General features: G+C 45.6%; 1 protein-coding gene across 1 annotated transcript; it reads left to right on the top strand.

Moving 5' to 3' along the window:
• Positions 1–1,657: 1,657 nt before the first annotated feature.
• On the top strand, positions 1,658–5,347 carry LOC137335905 (probable G-protein coupled receptor 139). Its single transcript, XM_068001421.1, has 2 exons — positions 1,658–1,742; positions 4,449–5,347. The coding sequence occupies exons 1-2, from the start codon at positions 1,658–1,660 to the stop codon at positions 5,345–5,347; spliced, it is 984 nt and encodes a 327-aa protein (XP_067857522.1).
• Positions 5,348–18,426: the final 13,079 nt, after the last annotated feature.

The raw sequence follows: 18,426 nt of genomic DNA, 5'->3' as shown, positions 1-18,426 counted from the left end.
CGAGTTGCTGCAGTGCATCCTGTGGATGGTGCACACTGCAGCCACAGTGCGCTGGTGGTGAAGGGAGTGAATGTTCAGGGCGGTGGATGGGTGCCAATCAAGCGGGCTACCTTGTCCTGGATGGTGTCGAGCTTCTTGAGTATTGCTGGAGCTGCACTCATCCAGGCAAGTGGAGAGTATTCCATCACACTCCTGACTTGTGCCTTGCATTTGGTGGAAAGGCTTTGTGGAGTCAGGAAGTGAGACACTCAACGCAGAATACTAAGCCTCCGACCTGATCTTCTAGCCACAGTGTTTGTGTGACTGGTCCAGTTAAGTTTCTGGACAATGGTGACCCGCAGGATGTTGATGGTGGGCGATTCGGCGATAGTAATGCCGTTGAATGGCAATGGGAGATGGTTGGACTCTCTCCCGTTGCAGATGGCCATTGCCTGGCACTTGTCTTGCGCGAATATTACTTGCAATCTATCAGCCCAAGCCTGAAGGTGGTCGATGGTGGTTTTTATTTATGCGCTGCGGGAGTTAGCGATGCGTAACCATGAGGAGAACGAATGGGAGAGGACAGGTGGGGATTGCAGGGCTTTTGGTGGCTTCGGAGGTGTTGTTGAGGTTACTGATATCATTCGTTAATAAGGTGAGATGTTGCTCAGATCGCCAGAAGAGGCCTGAAATGATCCAGAGCCATCAAATTTCAGCGCCATGGTTACCTTGACAGCCACAGACAATGCTGTCCTTGCCCTGCTCTGAGGCTGCAGTTGTGGCTGCAGCAGTTGACAAATCGAACTATCACGACCTCTTTCGTGAACTGCAGCCATCGGATGCACTGACCTCCGCTTATGTTGAGGTAAGAGTGTTGTTCCCTGAATGCCCTCATGAGATACGGCCTCCTGCTCGGTGCCCGACACCTCCTCCTCCTCTTGCCTCTCCTCACAGCTTGATCTGCTCTGAGTGACCTCTCTGCGTGCTCCTAGTCATCTTCTCTGCCCAGCGGGAGCCCCAGCAGGACACCCATAGTTACCAGAAATCTTGTTCAGCGCACTGTTGTAAATGACACCAACAATGTAAGATCTGCCAAACCGCTTTTTATATAATGTATAAACTCGATCCAAATAAAGGAAGCTTCAAGCAACAAGTACAATTGTACCAGCAGCCACAAGCAATAATTCAGCTTCAATGATGTCAGGCCGCGGGTCTCATAGTTCCTGTTGTTCCAAATATTTATTAATATAATAAATTGGGCTTTGCTCTTTCCATCTGTGTAATAGTTGATCAAATATATGTTTTGATGTCATATTCATTGAGTTTAAAGTTGTTAACCGTATCTGTTTGTTCAGTGACTGGAATTGATGTTATTCTCCATGGACCCAAATTGTCTCCCTGGAATGTTTACCCGTGCTATAAATAAGCGAATACTTTCAATGTGTTATCCCATAGTGTCAGTGGGAGCATCACCTCCGGCACTAACAGGGATCAGCGGCTCTACAGAGAGTGAGAGAATAGATCGGAACCTGGGAACAATAGATTTGAATGTTAAACAATGAGTCGGAATCTTAGAAAAATAGATTGGAATGTTACAGCAATGGGTCGGAATCTTCGAACAATAGATTGGGACAGTCCATTCTGGATATTTCAATATCTGCATGTATATTATGGTTCAATGTCATTTGTGGGGCGGACATATTTTATGCTTCGGAGTGTACAACTAATATACTATCCGCTCCTCGCTGCTGTCGGTGTTCCTGGTAAGTCTCTATAATCCAACTATTACTTCTATAAACCGTGTACAACTATAGTACTGTTCTTGTCATTCCCTGTGCCATACTCTTTGCTGTTCGAGTTTCCGGTAAGCCTCTATATCCACTGTAAACATTAAAGGGTTAACGTGGGATGGGAAATATAGCGATAGGGGGAACATGGATGAGAAATATACTTACCGGGGTTTTCTAGGTGTGAGGTTTAATTTACAATGGGTCAATGGGAGTGAGTTTGTATAGAGTCATAGAGTCATAGAGTTATACAGCACGGATAGAGGCCCTTCGGCCCATCGTGTCCGCGCCGGCCATCAAGCCCTGTCTTCTCTAATCCCATATTCCAGCATTTGGTCCGTAGCCTTGTATGCTATGGCATTTCAAGTGCTCATCCAAATGCTTCTTTAATGTTGTGAGTGTTCCTGCCTCCACAACCCTTTCAGACAGTGAGTTCCAGACTCCTACCACCCTCTGGGTGAAAAAGTTCTTTCTCAAATCCCCTCTAAACCTCCCGCCTTTTACCTTGAATCTATGTCCCCTTGTTATAGAACCCTCAACGAAGGGAAAAAGCTCCTTAGTATCCATCCCATCTGTGCCCCTCATAATTTTGTACACCTCAATCATGTCCACCCTCAGCCTCCTCTGCTCCAAGGAAAACAAACCCAATCTTCCCAGTCTCTCTTCATAGCTGAAGCGCTCCAGCCCTGGTAACATCCTGGTGAATCTCCTCTGCACCCTCTCCAAAGCGATCACATCCTTCCTGTAGTGTGGCGACCAGAACTGCACACAGTACTCCAGCTGTGGCCTAACCAGTGTTTTATACAGCTCCATCATAACCTCCTTGCTCTTATATACTATGCCTCGGCAAATAAAGGCAAGTATCCCATATGCCTTCTTTACCACCTTATCTACCTGTTCCGCCGCCTTCAGGGATCTGTGAACTTGCACACCAAGATCCCTCTGACCCTCTGTCTTGCCTAGGGTCCTCCCATTCATGTTCAGGAAGCCCGAGCATGAGCCTGTTTTTACGGGGCCCTTGGGATGTGTCAATACTCACAGTGATGTCCAGAGATGCTATTAATATTTGCAGGGAGTCCAGGGACGATAGCAAAATTTACATTGGATCCAGAGACAGTCGTAACATTTGCAGTGGATCCGGAGGTGGCACTAATATTTACCGGGGAACCAGAGACAGTACTAATATTTACAGGGGGATCCAAAGGCAGTACCAATATTTACAGGGGATCCAGAGACTGTACTAATGTTCATAGGGGATCCAGAGACTGTACTAATATTTACAGGCGAATCCAGAGACTGTACTAATATTTACAGGGCATCCAGAGATGGTACTAATATTTATAGGGGATCCACAGACCTTACTACTATTTACAGGGAGAACCACAGACGGTACTAATATTCACAATGGATCCGTAGACTGCACTAATATTCTAAAGGGTTCCAATGACAGTTTAATATTTACACTGGATCTTGAGATGGTGCTATTATTTACAGATGATCAGGAGTTGGTACTAATAAGTACAAGGGATTCAGAGATGATACTAATATTTACAGGGGATCCAGAGATTGTGCGAATAATTACATGGGTCCAGAGACGGTTCGAATATTTACAGGGGATCCAGAGACTGTACTAATATTTACAGGGCGTCGAGAGACTGTACTAATATTTACAGGGGGTCCAGAGACGGTGCTAATAATTACGCATGTTCCAGAGACGGTGCTACTATTTACACGTGGTCCAGAGACGGTGGTAATATTTGCACGTGGTCCAGAGACAGTGCTAATATTTACACATGTTCCAGAGACAGTGCTAATATTTGCACATGTTCCAGAGACGGTGCTAATATTTACACATCGTCCAGAGACGGTGCTAATATTTACACATGTTCCAGAGACGGTGCTAATATTTACACATGTTCCAGAGACGGTGATAATAATTACACATGGTCCAGAGACGGTGCTAATATTTACACATGGTCCAGAGACGGAGCGAATATTTACACGTGGTTCAGAGGCTGTACTTTTTTAAACAAAGATTCCCGAGACGGTACTCAAATTAAAGTGTGCTAGAGATGGTACAAATATTTAGAGGGCGTCTTGCGATGGTAGAAATATTTACAAGGGGTCCACAAACTATACTAATAATTACAGAGCATCCAGAGATTGTACAAATATTTACAGGGGATCCCGAGCCTGTACTAATAATTACAGGGGATCCAGAGACTGTATTAATAATTTCAGGGGATCCAGAGACTGTACTAATATTTACAGAGGATCCAAAGACTGCACTAATGTTTACCGGGGATCCAGAGACTGTGCTAATATTTACAGGGGGTCCAGAGAATGCACGAATATTTCCAGGGGATCCAGAGACTGTATTCATATTTACAGGGGATCCAGAGTCGGTACTAATAGTTACAAGGGATCCAGAGACTGTTTTAATATTTACAGGGAATCCAGAGACTGTTCAAATATTTACAGGGGATCCAGAGGCTGTACTAATAATTACAGGGGATCCAGAGACTGCACTAGTATTTACAGGAAATCCAGAGACTGTTCAAATATTTACAGGGGACCAGAGACGTTTCTAATATTTATAGGTGATTCTTGAGATCTTATTATTTTTTTACAGAGGGCCCCAGCTTGATCTAAAATTTCCATCTTTATTTCCCTTCCTTACAGTTAATTTATTGACAATTGTGATCCTCTCTCTTGGAAAGTGCGGTCTCTCCAAATGTGTCACTCGCTACCTGGTGTCCATGGCAGCGGCGGATCTACTGGTCGTTATCATCGACCTGGTATTGAGGCAGATTCCCATTATATACCGTTCACAGTTCACTTTTCTATACCACATTCCCGTGTGTAATATCCACGCCGTACTGCTTTATGCAGTCACGGACTGTTCTGTCTGGTTCACCGTCACTTTCACCTTCGATCGATTTGTGGCCATTTGTTGCCAGAAGCTGAAAACTAAATATTGCACCGAGAAAACGGCGGCTGTGGTTCTGGGAACAATGAGTGTGCTGAGCTGTTTAAAGAACACTTTCTGGTACTTTATGTTCGAAGGTCCATATAAGCTTTCCAATACACCTTGGTTTTGTTTTCCAGTGACGGGTGTTTCAACATCACCGGTATGGGCAGTAATCGAACTTCTTCATTATATCCTCACCCCGTGTGTCCCATTTATTCTGATTCTGTTGCTCAACGTTTTTACAGTCAGACACATTTTAGTGGCCAGCAGAGCCCGCAGGAGACTCCGCGGTCACAGCAGTGGGGAGAGTCCCAGAGACCCAGAGATGGAGAGTCGCAGGAAATCAATGATGTTACTGTTTGTTATCTCAGGAAACTTTATCGTGTTATGGGTGGTGTTCATGTTTACTTCTATTAATGAACGATTGACGTATTTGGCGCGTACGTCTGTAATTCTACATCCACTTGTACAAGAACTGGGATTTATGCTCCAGCTCCTGAGTTGCTGCACAAACACCTGTATTTATGCAGTGACCCAGGCTAAATTCAGAGAGCAGTTGAAAAAAGTGGTGAAATATCCCTTCACTGTAGTTGTTAAATTCATTAAATAGTGCGAAGATCTGAAGACTGCAGAGTTAGATCTGTGTTATTCCGACAGGCTGCGGTGCAGCAAACACTGGGTGTTTATGTAATCGCTGAAACGTTTATAACCTGAGGCTATGGAGAGACTCATTTTACAGAGTTTGTCATTATGTGTATCACATGCAAGGACAAGTTGTAAAATAATATGTGGTGACTAATTGCACCAAATGTTTGACCAAATGGGAGAAAGTTAAGGTAATTAAGTAAACAGCAATACAAGCTGACGGTGACCAGTGATTGAATGGGGCGGGAGGTAGAGGAGATCCCAGTACTGTAGTTGTCGGGATCAGTGTGTTAATGGGGCGGGAGGTAGAGCAGACGCCATGACTGTCGGCCTCGGTGATCAGTGTGCTAATGGAGCAAGGGTGGAGGAGATCCCGGGACTGTAGGTTTCGGTGATCAGTGTTTTAATGGGGAGGGAGGTAGAGGAGATCCCGAGATGTAGGTGTCGGTGTTCAGGGTGTTAATGGGGCGGGAGGTAGAGCAGACGCCACGACTGTCGGCCTCGGTGATCAGTGTGTTAATGGAGCAAGGGTGGAGGAGATCCCGGGACTGTAGGTTTCGGTGATCAGGGTGTTAATGGGACGGGAGGTAGAGGAGATCCCAGGACTATAGTAATCTGTGATCAGTGTGTTAATCGGGCGGGAGGTCGAGGCGATCCCGGGAATGTAGGAGTCGGTGATCAATGTGTTAATGGGGCGGGAGATAGAGGAGATCCGGGTAAACTTTGTGTCTGTGATCATTGTGTTAATGATGCGGGAGGATGATGTTTTCCCGTTACTCTCGGTGTAGATGATCAGTGAGTTAATGGGGCGGGGGCAGAGGAGAAACCAGAACTGTCGGTGCCATTGATCAGTGGTTCAATGGGGCAGGGCGTAGAAGACACCACATGATTGTAGGTGCAGGTGATTCGTGTGTTAATGGGGCGTGGGGGGCGCGGTGGGGGGAGGTAGAGGAGATCCAAGGAACTAATACCTCGGTTATCAGTGTGTTAATGGGGCAGGAGGTCGAGGAGATCCCGGGACTGTAGGTGTCGTTGATCAGAGCGTTAATGTAGCGGGAGATAGAGGAGGTCCAAGGAATGTATGTCCCGTGATCAGTGTGTTAATGGGGTGGGAGGTAGAGGAGATCCCGGGACTATGGTTGTCGGTAATCAGTATCTTAATGGGGCGGGGGTAGAGTAGATCTGGAGACTGTAGATGTCGGTGATTCGTGTGTTAATGGGGCGGGATGTATAGGAGATCCCAGGAATGTATGTCCCGGTGATCAGTGTGTTCATGGGGCGGGAGGTGGAGGAGATCCCAGGACTGTATTCACGGTGATGAGTGTGTTAATGGGGTTGTAGGTCGATGTGATCCCGGTACTGTAGGTGTCGGTGATCCGTGTTTTAATGGGCGGGGGGTAGAGGAGATCGCTGGAATGTAGGTGTCGGTGATCAGTATGTGAATGGGGCGGGAGGTAGAGAAGATCCCGGGACTGTAAGAACATAAGAACATAAGAAATAGGAGCAGGAGTAGGCCAATCGGCCCCTCGAGCCTCCTCCGCCTTTCATTAAGATCATGGCTGATCTGGTCCTAACCTCAAATCTAAAATCATGTCCAATTTCCTGCCCGCTCCCCGTAACCCCTAATTCCCTTTACTTCTAGGAAACTGTCTATTTCTGTTTTAAATTTATTTAATTATGTAGCTTCCACAGCTTCCTGGGGCAGCAAATTCCACAGACCTACCACCCTCTGAGTGAAGAAGTTTCTCCTCATCTCAGTTTTGAAAGAGCAGCCCCTTATTCTAAGATTATGCCCCCTCGTTCTAGTTTCACCCATCCTTGGGAACATCCTTACCGCATCCACCCGATCAAGCCCCTTCACAATCTTATATGTTTTAATAAGATCGCCTCTCATTCTTCTGAACTCCAATGAGTAGAGTCCCAATCTACTCAACCTCTCCTCATATGTCCACCCCCTCATCCCCGGGATTAACCGAGTGAACCTTCTTTGTACTGCCTCGAGAGCAAATATGTCTTTTCTTAAGTATGGTGTCGGTGATCTGTGTGTTAAGAGGTAGAGGAGCTCCCGGGACTGCAGGTGTCGGTGATCATTGTGTTAATGGGGCGGGAGGTAGAGAAGATCCCGGGACTGTAGGTGTCGGTGATCTGTGTGTTAAGAGGTAGAGGAGATCCCGGAACTGTGCGTGTCTGTAATCATTGTGTTAATGGGGAGGAAGGTAGAGGACATCCCGGGACTGTAGGTGTCGGTGACCAATGTGTTATTAGGGCGGGAGTTCGAGGTGATCCCGGGAATGTAGGTTTCGGTGATCAGCGTGTTAATGCGGCGGGAGGTAGAGGAGATTCCGTGATTGAAGGTGTCGGTGATCAGTGTGTTAATGGGGCGGGAGGAAGAGGAGACCTCGGGACTGTAGGTGTCGGTGTTCAGTGTGTTAATGGGGCGGGAGGTAGAGGAGACCTCGGGACTGTAGGTGTCGGTGATCAGTGTGTTAATGGGGCGGGAGGTAGAGGAGACCTCGGGACTGTAGGTGTCGGTGATCAGTGTGTTAATGGGGCGGGAGGTAGAGGAGATCCGGGGATTGTAGGTGTCGGTGATCAGTGTGTTAATGGGGCGGGAGGAAGAGGAGACCTCGCGACTGTAGATGTCGGTGATCAGTGTGTTAACTAGGAGGGAGAGACAGAAGATCCCAGGACTGTAGGTTTCTGTGATCAGTGTTTTAATGGGCGGGGTGTAGAGGAGATCACGGGACTGTAGGTATCGGTGACCAGTGTTTGAACGGGACGGGAGAGAGAGGAGATCCCAGGACTGGAGGTGACGGTGATCAGTGTTTTAATGGGCGGGGTGTAGAGGAGATCCCAGGGCTGGAGGTGACGGTGATCAGTGTTTGAACGGGACGGGAGGGAGAGGAGATCCCAGGGCTGGAGGTGACGGTGATCATTGTGTTCATGGGACAGGCGGTAGAGGAGATCCCGGGACTGTAGGTGTCGTTGATCAGTGTGTTAATGGGGCGGGAGGTAGAGGAGATCTCGGGACTGTAGGTGTCGGTGATCAGTGTGTTAATGGGGTAGGAGGTAGAGGAGATCCCGGGACTGTAGGTGTCGGTGATCAGTGTGTTAAGAGGTCGAGGAGATCCCGGGACTGTAGGTGTCGGTGATCATTGTGTTAATGCGGGGGGTGGGGGTGGGGTGGCGGGGTAGAGGAGATTGCTGGACAGTAGGTATCGGTGATCAGTGTGTTAATGCGGGGGGTGGGGGGTGGTGGAGAGGAGATTCCTGGACAGTTGGTGTCGGCGATCAGTGTGTTCATGCGGCGGGAGGTAGAGGAGATCCCGGGACTGTAGGTGTCGGTGATCAGTGTGTTAATGGGACGGGAGGTGGAGCAGATCCCGGGACTGTTGGTTACTGTGATTTGTGTGTTAATGTGGCGGGCGGTAGAGGAGATCCCGCGACTGTAGGTGTCGGTGATCAGTGTGTTGGGTTCTGATATGGTTTGTGATGTGGCGTATGATGTGGGGTTGAGTTGTACAGTATGGCCAGGGCGATCGGATGGTAAGCTTCGTGGACAGAGAACTTATTTCTCAGGTACTGACCCCACTTCACACAATCCGTAATTTTGAGGTGAAGAATTTGCAGCCGGCTTATGTAAAAGTTTGTGATCACTACGAGACATGAAGGGTCCCTCAAACAGCGCACCTCCATCTCTCCCTGTTCAATTCTCGGGTGTTTATTCCCTGTCCAATTCTCGGGTGCTTATTCCCTTCGATTTCTCCCTGTCCAGTTCCTGGGTATTTATTCCCTTCGATCTTTCCCTGTTCAATTATCGGGTGTTTATTCCCTTCGATCTCTCCCTGTCAATTTCTCGGGTGTTTATTCCCTTAGACTTGTCACTATCCAATTCTCGGGTGTTTATTACCTTCGAGCTTTCCATGTTCAATTCTCGAGTGTTTATTCACTTCGATCTCTCACTGTACAATTACTAGGTGCTTTTCCCTTACCGTCTCTCTCTATCCAATTCCTGTGTTTATTGCCTACGATACTTCACTGTCCAGTTTCCAGGTATTTTCTCCCTTCGATGTCTCTCTATCCAATTCCCAGGTATTTTATCCCTTCAGTGTGTCTCTCTGTCCAATTGGCAGGTTTTTTTCTCCCTTCCATGTCTCTCTGTCCAATTACCAGGTATTTTATCCCTTCCATGTCTCTCTCGACAATTCCAGGGTGTTTATTCCCTTCCATGTCTCCCCATCAAATTCCTTGGTGTTTCTACACTTTGATCTCTCCCGATCCATTTCTCGGGCGTTTCTTCCCTTCCATTTCTCCCTGTGAAATTTGTGGTGCTTATTCCCTTCGACCTCTGCCGACACAATTACTGGTTGTTCAAAACAATGTTTTTATTCCCATCCATCTCACCCTGTTCAATTCCCCGGTGTTTATTCCCTTTGATCTCTCCCTAATCAATTGCTGGGTGTTTATTCCCTTCGATCTTTCTCTGTTCAATTCTCCGGAGTTGATTCCCTTCCATCAATACCTATTCATATTCTCGGGTGCTTATTCCATTCCATCTCACCCTGTTCAATTCTCTGCTGTTTATTCCGTCCATCCCTCTCTGTCCAATTCTCGGGTGCTTATTCCCTTCGATCGCTACCTGCTCAATTCTCGGGTGTTTAACCCATTCGAACCCTGACTGTCCAATTCCCGTGTGTTTATTCCCATTGATCTCTCCCTATCCAATTCCCGTGTGCTTATTCCCTTTGATCTCTCCCTGTCCAATTCCCGTGTGTTTATTCCCTTTGATCACTCCCTGTTCAATTCCCGTGTGTTTATTCCCTTTGATCTCCCACTGTCCAATTCCCGTGTGTTTATTCCCTTTGATCTCCCACTGTCCAAATCCGGTGTGTTTATTCCCTTTGATCTCTCACTGTCCAATTCCCGTGTATTTATTCCCTTTGATCTCTCCCTGTCCAATTCCGACGTGATTATTCCCAGATTTTCTTCCGATTATTTACTTCCCATTGCTTTATTCCCAAGTGTTTATCCATGTGCGTTTATTCTCGTTTATTTATTCCTGGTTGTTAATTACAATGTTTTTATTCCCATCCATCCCTCCCTGTCCAATTCTTGGGAGTTTATTCCCTTCGATGTCTCCCTCTTCAATTCTCGGGTTGTTATTCCCTTCGATCTCTTCCCAGCCATTTCTCGGACGTTTCTTACCTTCCATTTCTCCCTGTCCAATTTTCGGTGTTTATTCCATTCGACCTCCCCTCCACAATTACTGGTTGTTCCATCCAATGTTTTATTGCCTTCGATCTTTCTCTGTTTAATTCTCCGGTGTTCAATCCCTTCCATCACTCCCTGTTCAATTCTCGGGTGTTTATACCCTTCAATCTCACGCTGTTCAATTCTCCGGTGTTTATTCCCTTCCATCCCTCTCTGTCCAATTCCCGTCTGGTTATTCCCTTTTGATCTCCCCCTGTCCAATTCCCATGTGTTTATTCCCTTTGATCTCTCACTGCCGAATTCCCGTGTGTTTATTCCCTATGATCACTCACAGTCCAATTCACGTGTGTTTATTCCCTTTAATCTCTAACTGTCCAATTCCCGTGTTTTTATTCCCTTTGATCTGTCATTGTCCAATTCGCAAGTGTTTATTCCCTTTGATCGCAACCTGTCAAATAACCTGTGTGTTTATTCCCTTTGATCTGTCCCTGTCCAATTCCCGTGTGTGTAATCGCTTTGCTCTCTCACTATCCAATTCACGTGAATTTATTCCCTTTGATCTCTCACTGTCCAATTCCCGAGTGTTTATTCCCTTTGATCGCCCCCTGTCCATTTCCCCTGTGTTTATTCCCTTTGATCTCTCCCTGTCCAATTCACGTGTGTTTATTCCCTTTGATCTCTCACTGTCCAATTCCCGAGTGTTTATTCCCTTTGATCTCCCCCTGTCCATTTCCCGTGTGTTCATTCCCTTTGATCTCCAACTGTCCAATTCCCGTGTGTTTATTCCCTTTGATCTCTCCCTGCCCAATTCCCGTGTGTTTATTCCATTCGATGTCTCCCGATCCAATTCTCGTGTGTTTATTCCCTTTGATCTCTCCCTGTACAATTCCCGTGTGTTTATTCCCTCTGATCGCTCACTGTCCAATTCCCGTGTTTTTATTCGCTTTGATCTCTCACTGTCCAATTCCCGTGTGTTTATTCCCTCTGATCGCTCACTGTCCAATTCCCGTGTTTTGATTCGCTTTGATCTCTCCCTGTACAATTCCCGTGTGTTTATTCCCTCTGATCGCTCACTGTCCAATTCCCGTGTTTTTATTCGCTTTGATCTCTCACTGTCCAATTCCCGTGTGTTTATTCCCTCTGATCGCTCACTGTCCAATTCCCGTGTTTTTATTCGCTTTGATCTCTCAATGTCCAATTCCCGTGTGTTTATTGCCTCTGATCGCTCACTGTCCAATTCCCGTGTTTTTATTCGCTTTGATCTCGCACTGTCCAATTTCCGTGTGTTTATTTCCTTTGATCTCTCACTGTCCAATCCTTTTGTGTTTATTCCCTTCGATCTCTCCCTGTCCAATTCCCGTGTGTTTATTCTCTTTGATCTCTCCCTATCCATTTCCCGTTTGCTTATCCCCTTTGATCTCTCCCTGTCCAATTCCCGTGTGTTTATTCCCTTTGATCTCCCCCTGTCCAATTCCCGTGTGTTTATTCCCTTTGATCTCTCACTGCCGAATTCCCGTGTGTTTATTCCCTATGATCACTCACAGTCCAATTCACGTGTGTTTATTCCCTTTAATCTCTAACTGTCCAATTCCCGTGTTTTTATTCCCTTTGATCTGTCATTGTCCAATTCGCAAGTGTTTATTCCCTTTGATCGCAACCTGTCAAATAACCTGTGTGTTTATTCCCTTTGATCTGTCCCTGTCCAATTCCCGTGTGTGTAATCGCTTTGCTCTCTCACTATCCAATTCACGTGAATTTATTCCCTTTGATCTCTCACTGTCCAATTCCCGAGTGTTTATTCCCTTTGATCGCCCCCTGTCCATTTCCCCTGTGTTTATTCCCTTTGATCTCTCCCTGTCCAATTCACGTGTGTTTATTCCCTTTGATCTCTCACTGTCCAATTCCCGAGTGTTTATTCCCTTTGATCTCCCCCTGTCCATTTCCCGTGTGTTCATTCCCTTTGATCTCCAACTGTCCAATTCCCGTGTGTTTATTCCCTTTGATCTCTCCCTGCCCAATTCCCGTGTGTTTATTCCATTCGATGTCTCCCGATCCAATTCTCGTGTGTTTATTCCCTTTGATCTCTCCCTGTACAATTCCCGTGTGTTTATTCCCTCTGATCGCTCACTGTCCAATTCCCGTGTTTTTATTCGCTTTGATCTCTCACTGTCCAATTCCCGTGTGTTTATTCCCTCTGATCGCTCACTGTCCAATTCCCGTGTTTTGATTCGCTTTGATCTCTCCCTGTACAATTCCCGTGTGTTTATTCCCTCTGATCGCTCATTGTCCAATTCCCGTGTTTTTATTCGCTTTGATCTCTCACTGTCCAATTCCCGTGTGTTTATTCCCTCTGATCGCTCACTGTCCAATTCCCGTGTTTTTATTCGCTTTGATCTCTCAATGTCCAATTCCCGTGTGTTTATTGCCTCTGATCGCTCACTGTCCAATTCCCGTGTTTTTATTCGCTTTGATCTCGCACTGTCCAATTTCCGTGAGTTTATTTCCTTTGATCTCTCACTGTCCAATCCTTTTGTGTTTATTCCCTTCGATCTCTCCCTGTCCAATTCCCGTGTGTTTATTCTCTTTGATCTCTCCCTATCCATTTCCCGTTTGCTTATCCCCTTTGATCTCTCCCTGTCCAATTCCCGTGTGTTTATTCCCTTTGATCTCCCCCTGTCCAATTCCCGTGTGTTTATTCCCTTTGATCTCTCACTGTCCAATTCCCGTGTGTTTATTTCCTTTGATGTCTCACTGTCCAATCCTGTTGTGTTTATTCCCTCTGGTCGCTCACTGTACAATTCCCGTGTTTTTATTCGCTTTGATCTCTCACTGTCCAATTCCCGTGTGTTTATTCCCTCTGATCGCACACTGTCCAATTCCCGTGTTTTTATTCGCTTTGATCTCGCACTGTCCAATTCCCGTGTGTTTATTCCCTTTGATCTCTCCCTGTCCAATTCACGTGTGTTTATTCCCTTTGATCTCTCACTGTCCAATTCCCGAGTGTTTATTCCCTTTGATCTCCCCCTGTCCATTTCCCGTGTGTTCATTTCCTTTGATCTCCAACTGTCCAATTCCCGTGTGTTTATTCCCTTTGATCTCTCCCTGCCCAATTCCCGTGTGTTTATTCCATTCGATCTCTCCCGATCCAATTCTCGTGTGTTTATTCCCTTTGATCTCTCCCTGTACAATTCCCGTGTGTTTATTCCCTCTGATCGCTCACTGTCCAATTCCCGTGTTTTTATTCGCTTTGATCTCTCACTGTCCAATTCCCGTGTGTTTATTCCCTCTGATCGCTCACTGTCCAATTCCCGTGTTTTGATTCGCTTTGATCTCTCCCTGTACAATTCCCGTGTGTTTATTCCCTCTGATCGCTCACTGTCCAATTCCCGTGTTTTTATTCGCTTTGATCTCTCACTGTCCAATTCCCGTGTGTTTATTCCCTCTGATCGCTCACTGTCCAATTCCCGTGTTTTTATTCGCTTTGATCTCTCAATGTCCAATTCCCGTGTGTTTATTGCCTCTGATCGCTCACTGACCAATTCCCGTGTTTTTATTCGCTTTGATCTCGCACTGTCCAATTTCCGTGTGTTTATTTCCTTTGATCTCTCACTGTCCAATCCTTTTGTGTTTATTCCCTTTGATCTCTCCCTGTCCAATTCCCGTGTGTTTATTCTCTTTGATCTCTCCCTATCCATTTCCCGTTTGCTGATCCCCTTTGATCTCTCCCTGTCCAATTCCCGTGTGTTTATTCCCTTTGATCTCCCCCTGTCCAATTCCCGTGTGTTTATTCCCTTTGATCTCTCACTGTCCAATTCCCGTGTGTTTATTTCCTTTGATGTCTCACTGTCCAATCCTGTTGTGTTTATTCCCTCTGATCGCTCACTGTACAATTCCCGTGTTTTTATTCGCTTTGATCTCTCACTGTCCAATTCCCGTGTGTTTATTCCCTCTGATCGCTCACTGTCCAATTCGCGTGTTTTTATTCGCTTTGATCTCGCACTGTCCAATTTCCGTGTGTTTATTTCCTTTGATCTCTCCCTGTCTAATTCCCGTGTGTTTATTCCCTTTGATCTCCCCCTGTCCAATTCCCGTGTGTTTATTCCCTTTGATCTCCCCCTGTCCAATTCCCGTGTGTTTATTTCCTTTGATCTCTCACTGTCCAATCCTGTTGTGTTTATTCCCTTTGACCTCTCAAGGTCCAATTCCCGTGTGTTTCTTCCCTTGGATCGATCTCTGTACAATTCCTGTGTGTTTAATCGATTTGATCTCTCCCTGTCTAATTCCCATGTGTTTATTCACTTTGATGTCTCACTGTCAAATTCCCGTTTGTTTATTCCCTTTGATCTATAACTGTCCAATTACCGTGTGTTTATTCCCTTTGATCTCACACTGTCCAATTCCCTTGTGTTGATACATTTTAATCTCTCACTGTCCAATTCCCGTGTGTTTCTTCCCTTTGATCTCAAACTGTCCAATTCCCGTGTGTTTGTCCCTTCTGATCTCTCACTGTCCAATCACCGTGTGATTATTGCCTCTGATCTCTCACTGTCAAATGCCCGTGTGTTTATTCCCTTTGATCTCTCCCTGTCCAATTCCCGTGTGCTTTTTCCCTTTGATCTCTCCCTGTCCAATTCCCGAGCGTTTATTCCTTTTTACCTCTGCCTGTCCAATTCCTGTGTCTTTATTCCCTTGGATCACTCCCTGTCCAATTCCCGTGCGTTTATTCCTTTTGACCTCTCCCTGTCCAATTCCCAGCTGATTATTCCCAGATTTGCTTCCGAATATTTATTTCCTATTGCTTTATTCCCAAGTGTTTATTCATGTGTGGATATTCTCGTTTATTTATTCCCGGTTGTTAATTCCAATGTTTTTATTCCCATCCATCTCTCCCTGTTCAATTCCCGGTTGTTTATTCCCTTCGATCTTTCTCTGTACAATTCTCCGGTGTTTAATCCCTTCCATCCCACTCCCTGTTCAATTCTCGGGTGTTTATTCCCTTCAATCTCACGCTGTTCAATTCTCCGGTCTTTATTCCCTTCCATCCCTCTCTGTCCAATTCCCTGTGTTTATTCCCTTTGATCTCTCACTGTCCAATTCCAGTGTGCTTATTCCCTATGATCACTCACAGTCCAATTCCCGTGTGTTTATTCCCTTTAATCTCCAACTGTCCAATTCCCGTGTTTTTATTCCATTTGATCTGTCATTGTCCAATTCTCTTGTAATATTCCCTTTGATCGCTCCCTATCAAATTCCTGTGTGTTTATTCCCATTGATCTCTCCCTCTCCAATTCCTGTGTGTTTATTCGCTTTGATCTCTCCCTGTCCAATTCACGTGTGTTCATTCCCTTTGATCTCTCACTGTCCAATTCCCGTGCGTTTATTCCCTCTGATCTCTCACTGTCCAATCACCGTGTGATTATTGCCTCTGATCTCTCACTGTCCAATTCCCGTGTGTATATTCCCTTTGATCTCCCCCTGTCCATTTCCCGTGTGTTCATTCCCTTTGATCTCCAACTGTCCAATTCCCGTGTGTTTATTCCCTTTGATCTCTCCCTGCCCAATTCCCGTATGTTTATTCCCTTTGATCTCTCCCGATCCAATTCCCGTGTGTTTATTTCCTTTGATCTCTCCCGATCCCATTCCCGTGCGTTTATTCTTTTGATCTCTCCCTGTCCAATTCCCGCATGTTTATTCCCGTTGATCTCTCCCTATCTAATTCCCCTGTGTTTATTCCCTTTGATCTATCCCTGTCCAATTCTCGTGTTTATTCCCTTTGATCTCTCCCTATCCATTTCCCGTGCGTTTATTCTCTTTGATCTCTCACTGTCAATTTCCCATGTGTTTATTCCGTTTGATCTCTTACTGTCCAATTCCCCTGTGTTTATTTCCTCTAATCGCTCACTGTCCAATTCCCGTTTGCTTATTCCCTTTGATCTCTCACTGTGCATTTCCAATTTGTTTATCCCTCTGATCTCTCACTGACCAATTCTCTTGTTCTTATTCCCTTTGATCACTCACTGTCCAATTCCCTTGTGTTTATTCCTTTGATATCTCACTGTCCAATTCCCGTGTGTTTATTCCCTCTGATCACTCACTGTCCAATTCCCGTGTTTTTATTCGCTTTGATCTCTCACTGTCCAATCCTGTTGTGTTTATTCCCTTTCATCTCTCCCTGTCCAATTCTCGTGTGTTTATTCCCTTTGATCTCTCCCTATCCAATTCCCGTTTGCTAATCCCCTTTGATCTCTCCCTGTCCAAATCCCGTGTGTTTATTCCCTTTGATCTCCCCCTGTCCAATTCCCGTGTGTTTATTCCCTTTAATCTCTAACTGTCCAATTCCCGTCTCTTTATTCCATTTGATCTGTCATTGTCCACTTCTCTTGTAATATTCCCTTTGATCGCTCCCTATCAAATTCATGTGTGTTTATTCCCATTGATCTCTCCCTGTCCAATTCCCGTGTGTTTATTCGCTTTGATCTCTCCCTGTCCAATTCACGTGTGTTTATTCCGTTTCATCTCTCACTGTCCAATTCCCGTGTGCTTATTCCCTGTGATCTCTCACTGTCCAATCACCATGTGATTATTGTCTCCAATCTCTCACTGTCCAATTCCCGTGTGTTTATTCCCTTTGATCTCTCCCTGTCCAATTCCCATGTGCTTTTTCCCATTGATCTCTCCCTGTCCAATTCCCGTGTGTTTATTCGCTATGATCTCTCCCTGTCCAATTTCCGTGTGTTTATTCCCTTTGATCTCTCCCGATCCAATTCCCGTGTGTTTATTCTTTTGATCTCTCCCTGTCCAATTCCCGTATGTTTATTCCCGTTGATCTCTCCCTATCTAATTCCCGTGTGTTTATTCCCTTTGATCTCTCCCTATCCATTTCCCGTGCGTTTATTCTCATTGGTCTCTCACTGTCAATTTCCCGTGTGTTTATTCCGTTTGATCTCTTACTGTCCAATTCCCCTGTGTTTATTCCCTCTAATCGCTCACTGTCCAATTCCCGTTTGCTTATTCCCTTTGATCTCTCACTGTGCAATTCCCATTTGTTTATTCCCTTTGATCTCTCATTCTCCAATTCCCGTGTGTTTCTTCCCTTTGATCTCCACCTGTCCAATTCCCGTCTGTGTATTCCCTTTGATCTCTCACTGTCCAATTCCCGTGTGGTTATTCCCTTTGATCTCCCGCTGTCCAATACCGGTGTGTTTATTCTCCTAGATCTCCCCCTGTCGAATTCCCGTGTGTTTATTCCCTTTGATCTCCCACTGTCCAAATCCCGTGTGTTTATTCTCATTGATCTCTCACTGTCAATTTCTCTTGTGTTTATTTCCTTTGATCTCTCACTGTCCAGTCCTGTTGTGTTTATTCCCTTTGATCTCTCACTGTCCAATTCTCGTGTGTTTATTCGCTTTGATCTCTCCCTGTCCAATTCCTGTGTTTATATTCCCTGTGAGCTCTCCCTGTCCAATTCCCATATGTTTATTCCATCTGACCTCTCACGGTCCAATTCCAGTGTGTTTATTCCCTTGGATCGATATCTGTACAATTCCTGTTTGTTTATTCGATTTGATCTCTCCCTGTCTAATTCCCATGTGTTTATTCTCTTTGATGTCTCACTGTCAAATTCCCGTTTGTTTATTCCCTTTGATCTATAACTGTCCAATTCCCGTGTGTTTATTCCCTTTGATCTCAGACTGTCCAATCCCCGTGTGTTTGTTCCCTCTGATCTCTCACTGTCCAATCACCGTGTGATTATTGCCTCTGATCTCTCACTGTCCAATGCCCGTGTGTTTATTCCCTTTGACCTCTCCCTGTCCAATTCCCGTGCGTTTATTC

The sequence above is a fragment of the Heptranchias perlo genome, chromosome 20, assembly GCF_035084215.1.
Source record: "Heptranchias perlo isolate sHepPer1 chromosome 20, sHepPer1.hap1, whole genome shotgun sequence".
NCBI lineage: Eukaryota > Metazoa > Chordata > Chondrichthyes > Hexanchiformes > Hexanchidae > Heptranchias > Heptranchias perlo.
Note: the sequence above shows the minus strand (reverse complement) of the source record. Positions and strands in the feature narration are given on the sequence as shown.

Coding starts and splice junctions, on each gene's coding strand:
- LOC137335905 (XM_068001421.1), top strand. CDS start 1,658: ATGTCATTTGTGGGGCGGACATATTTTATGCTTCGGAGTGTACAACTA. Junction 1,743..4,448: donor CGCTGCTGTCGGTGTTCCTG/GTAAGTCTCTAT, acceptor CCTTCCTTACAG/TTAATTTATTGACAATTGTG.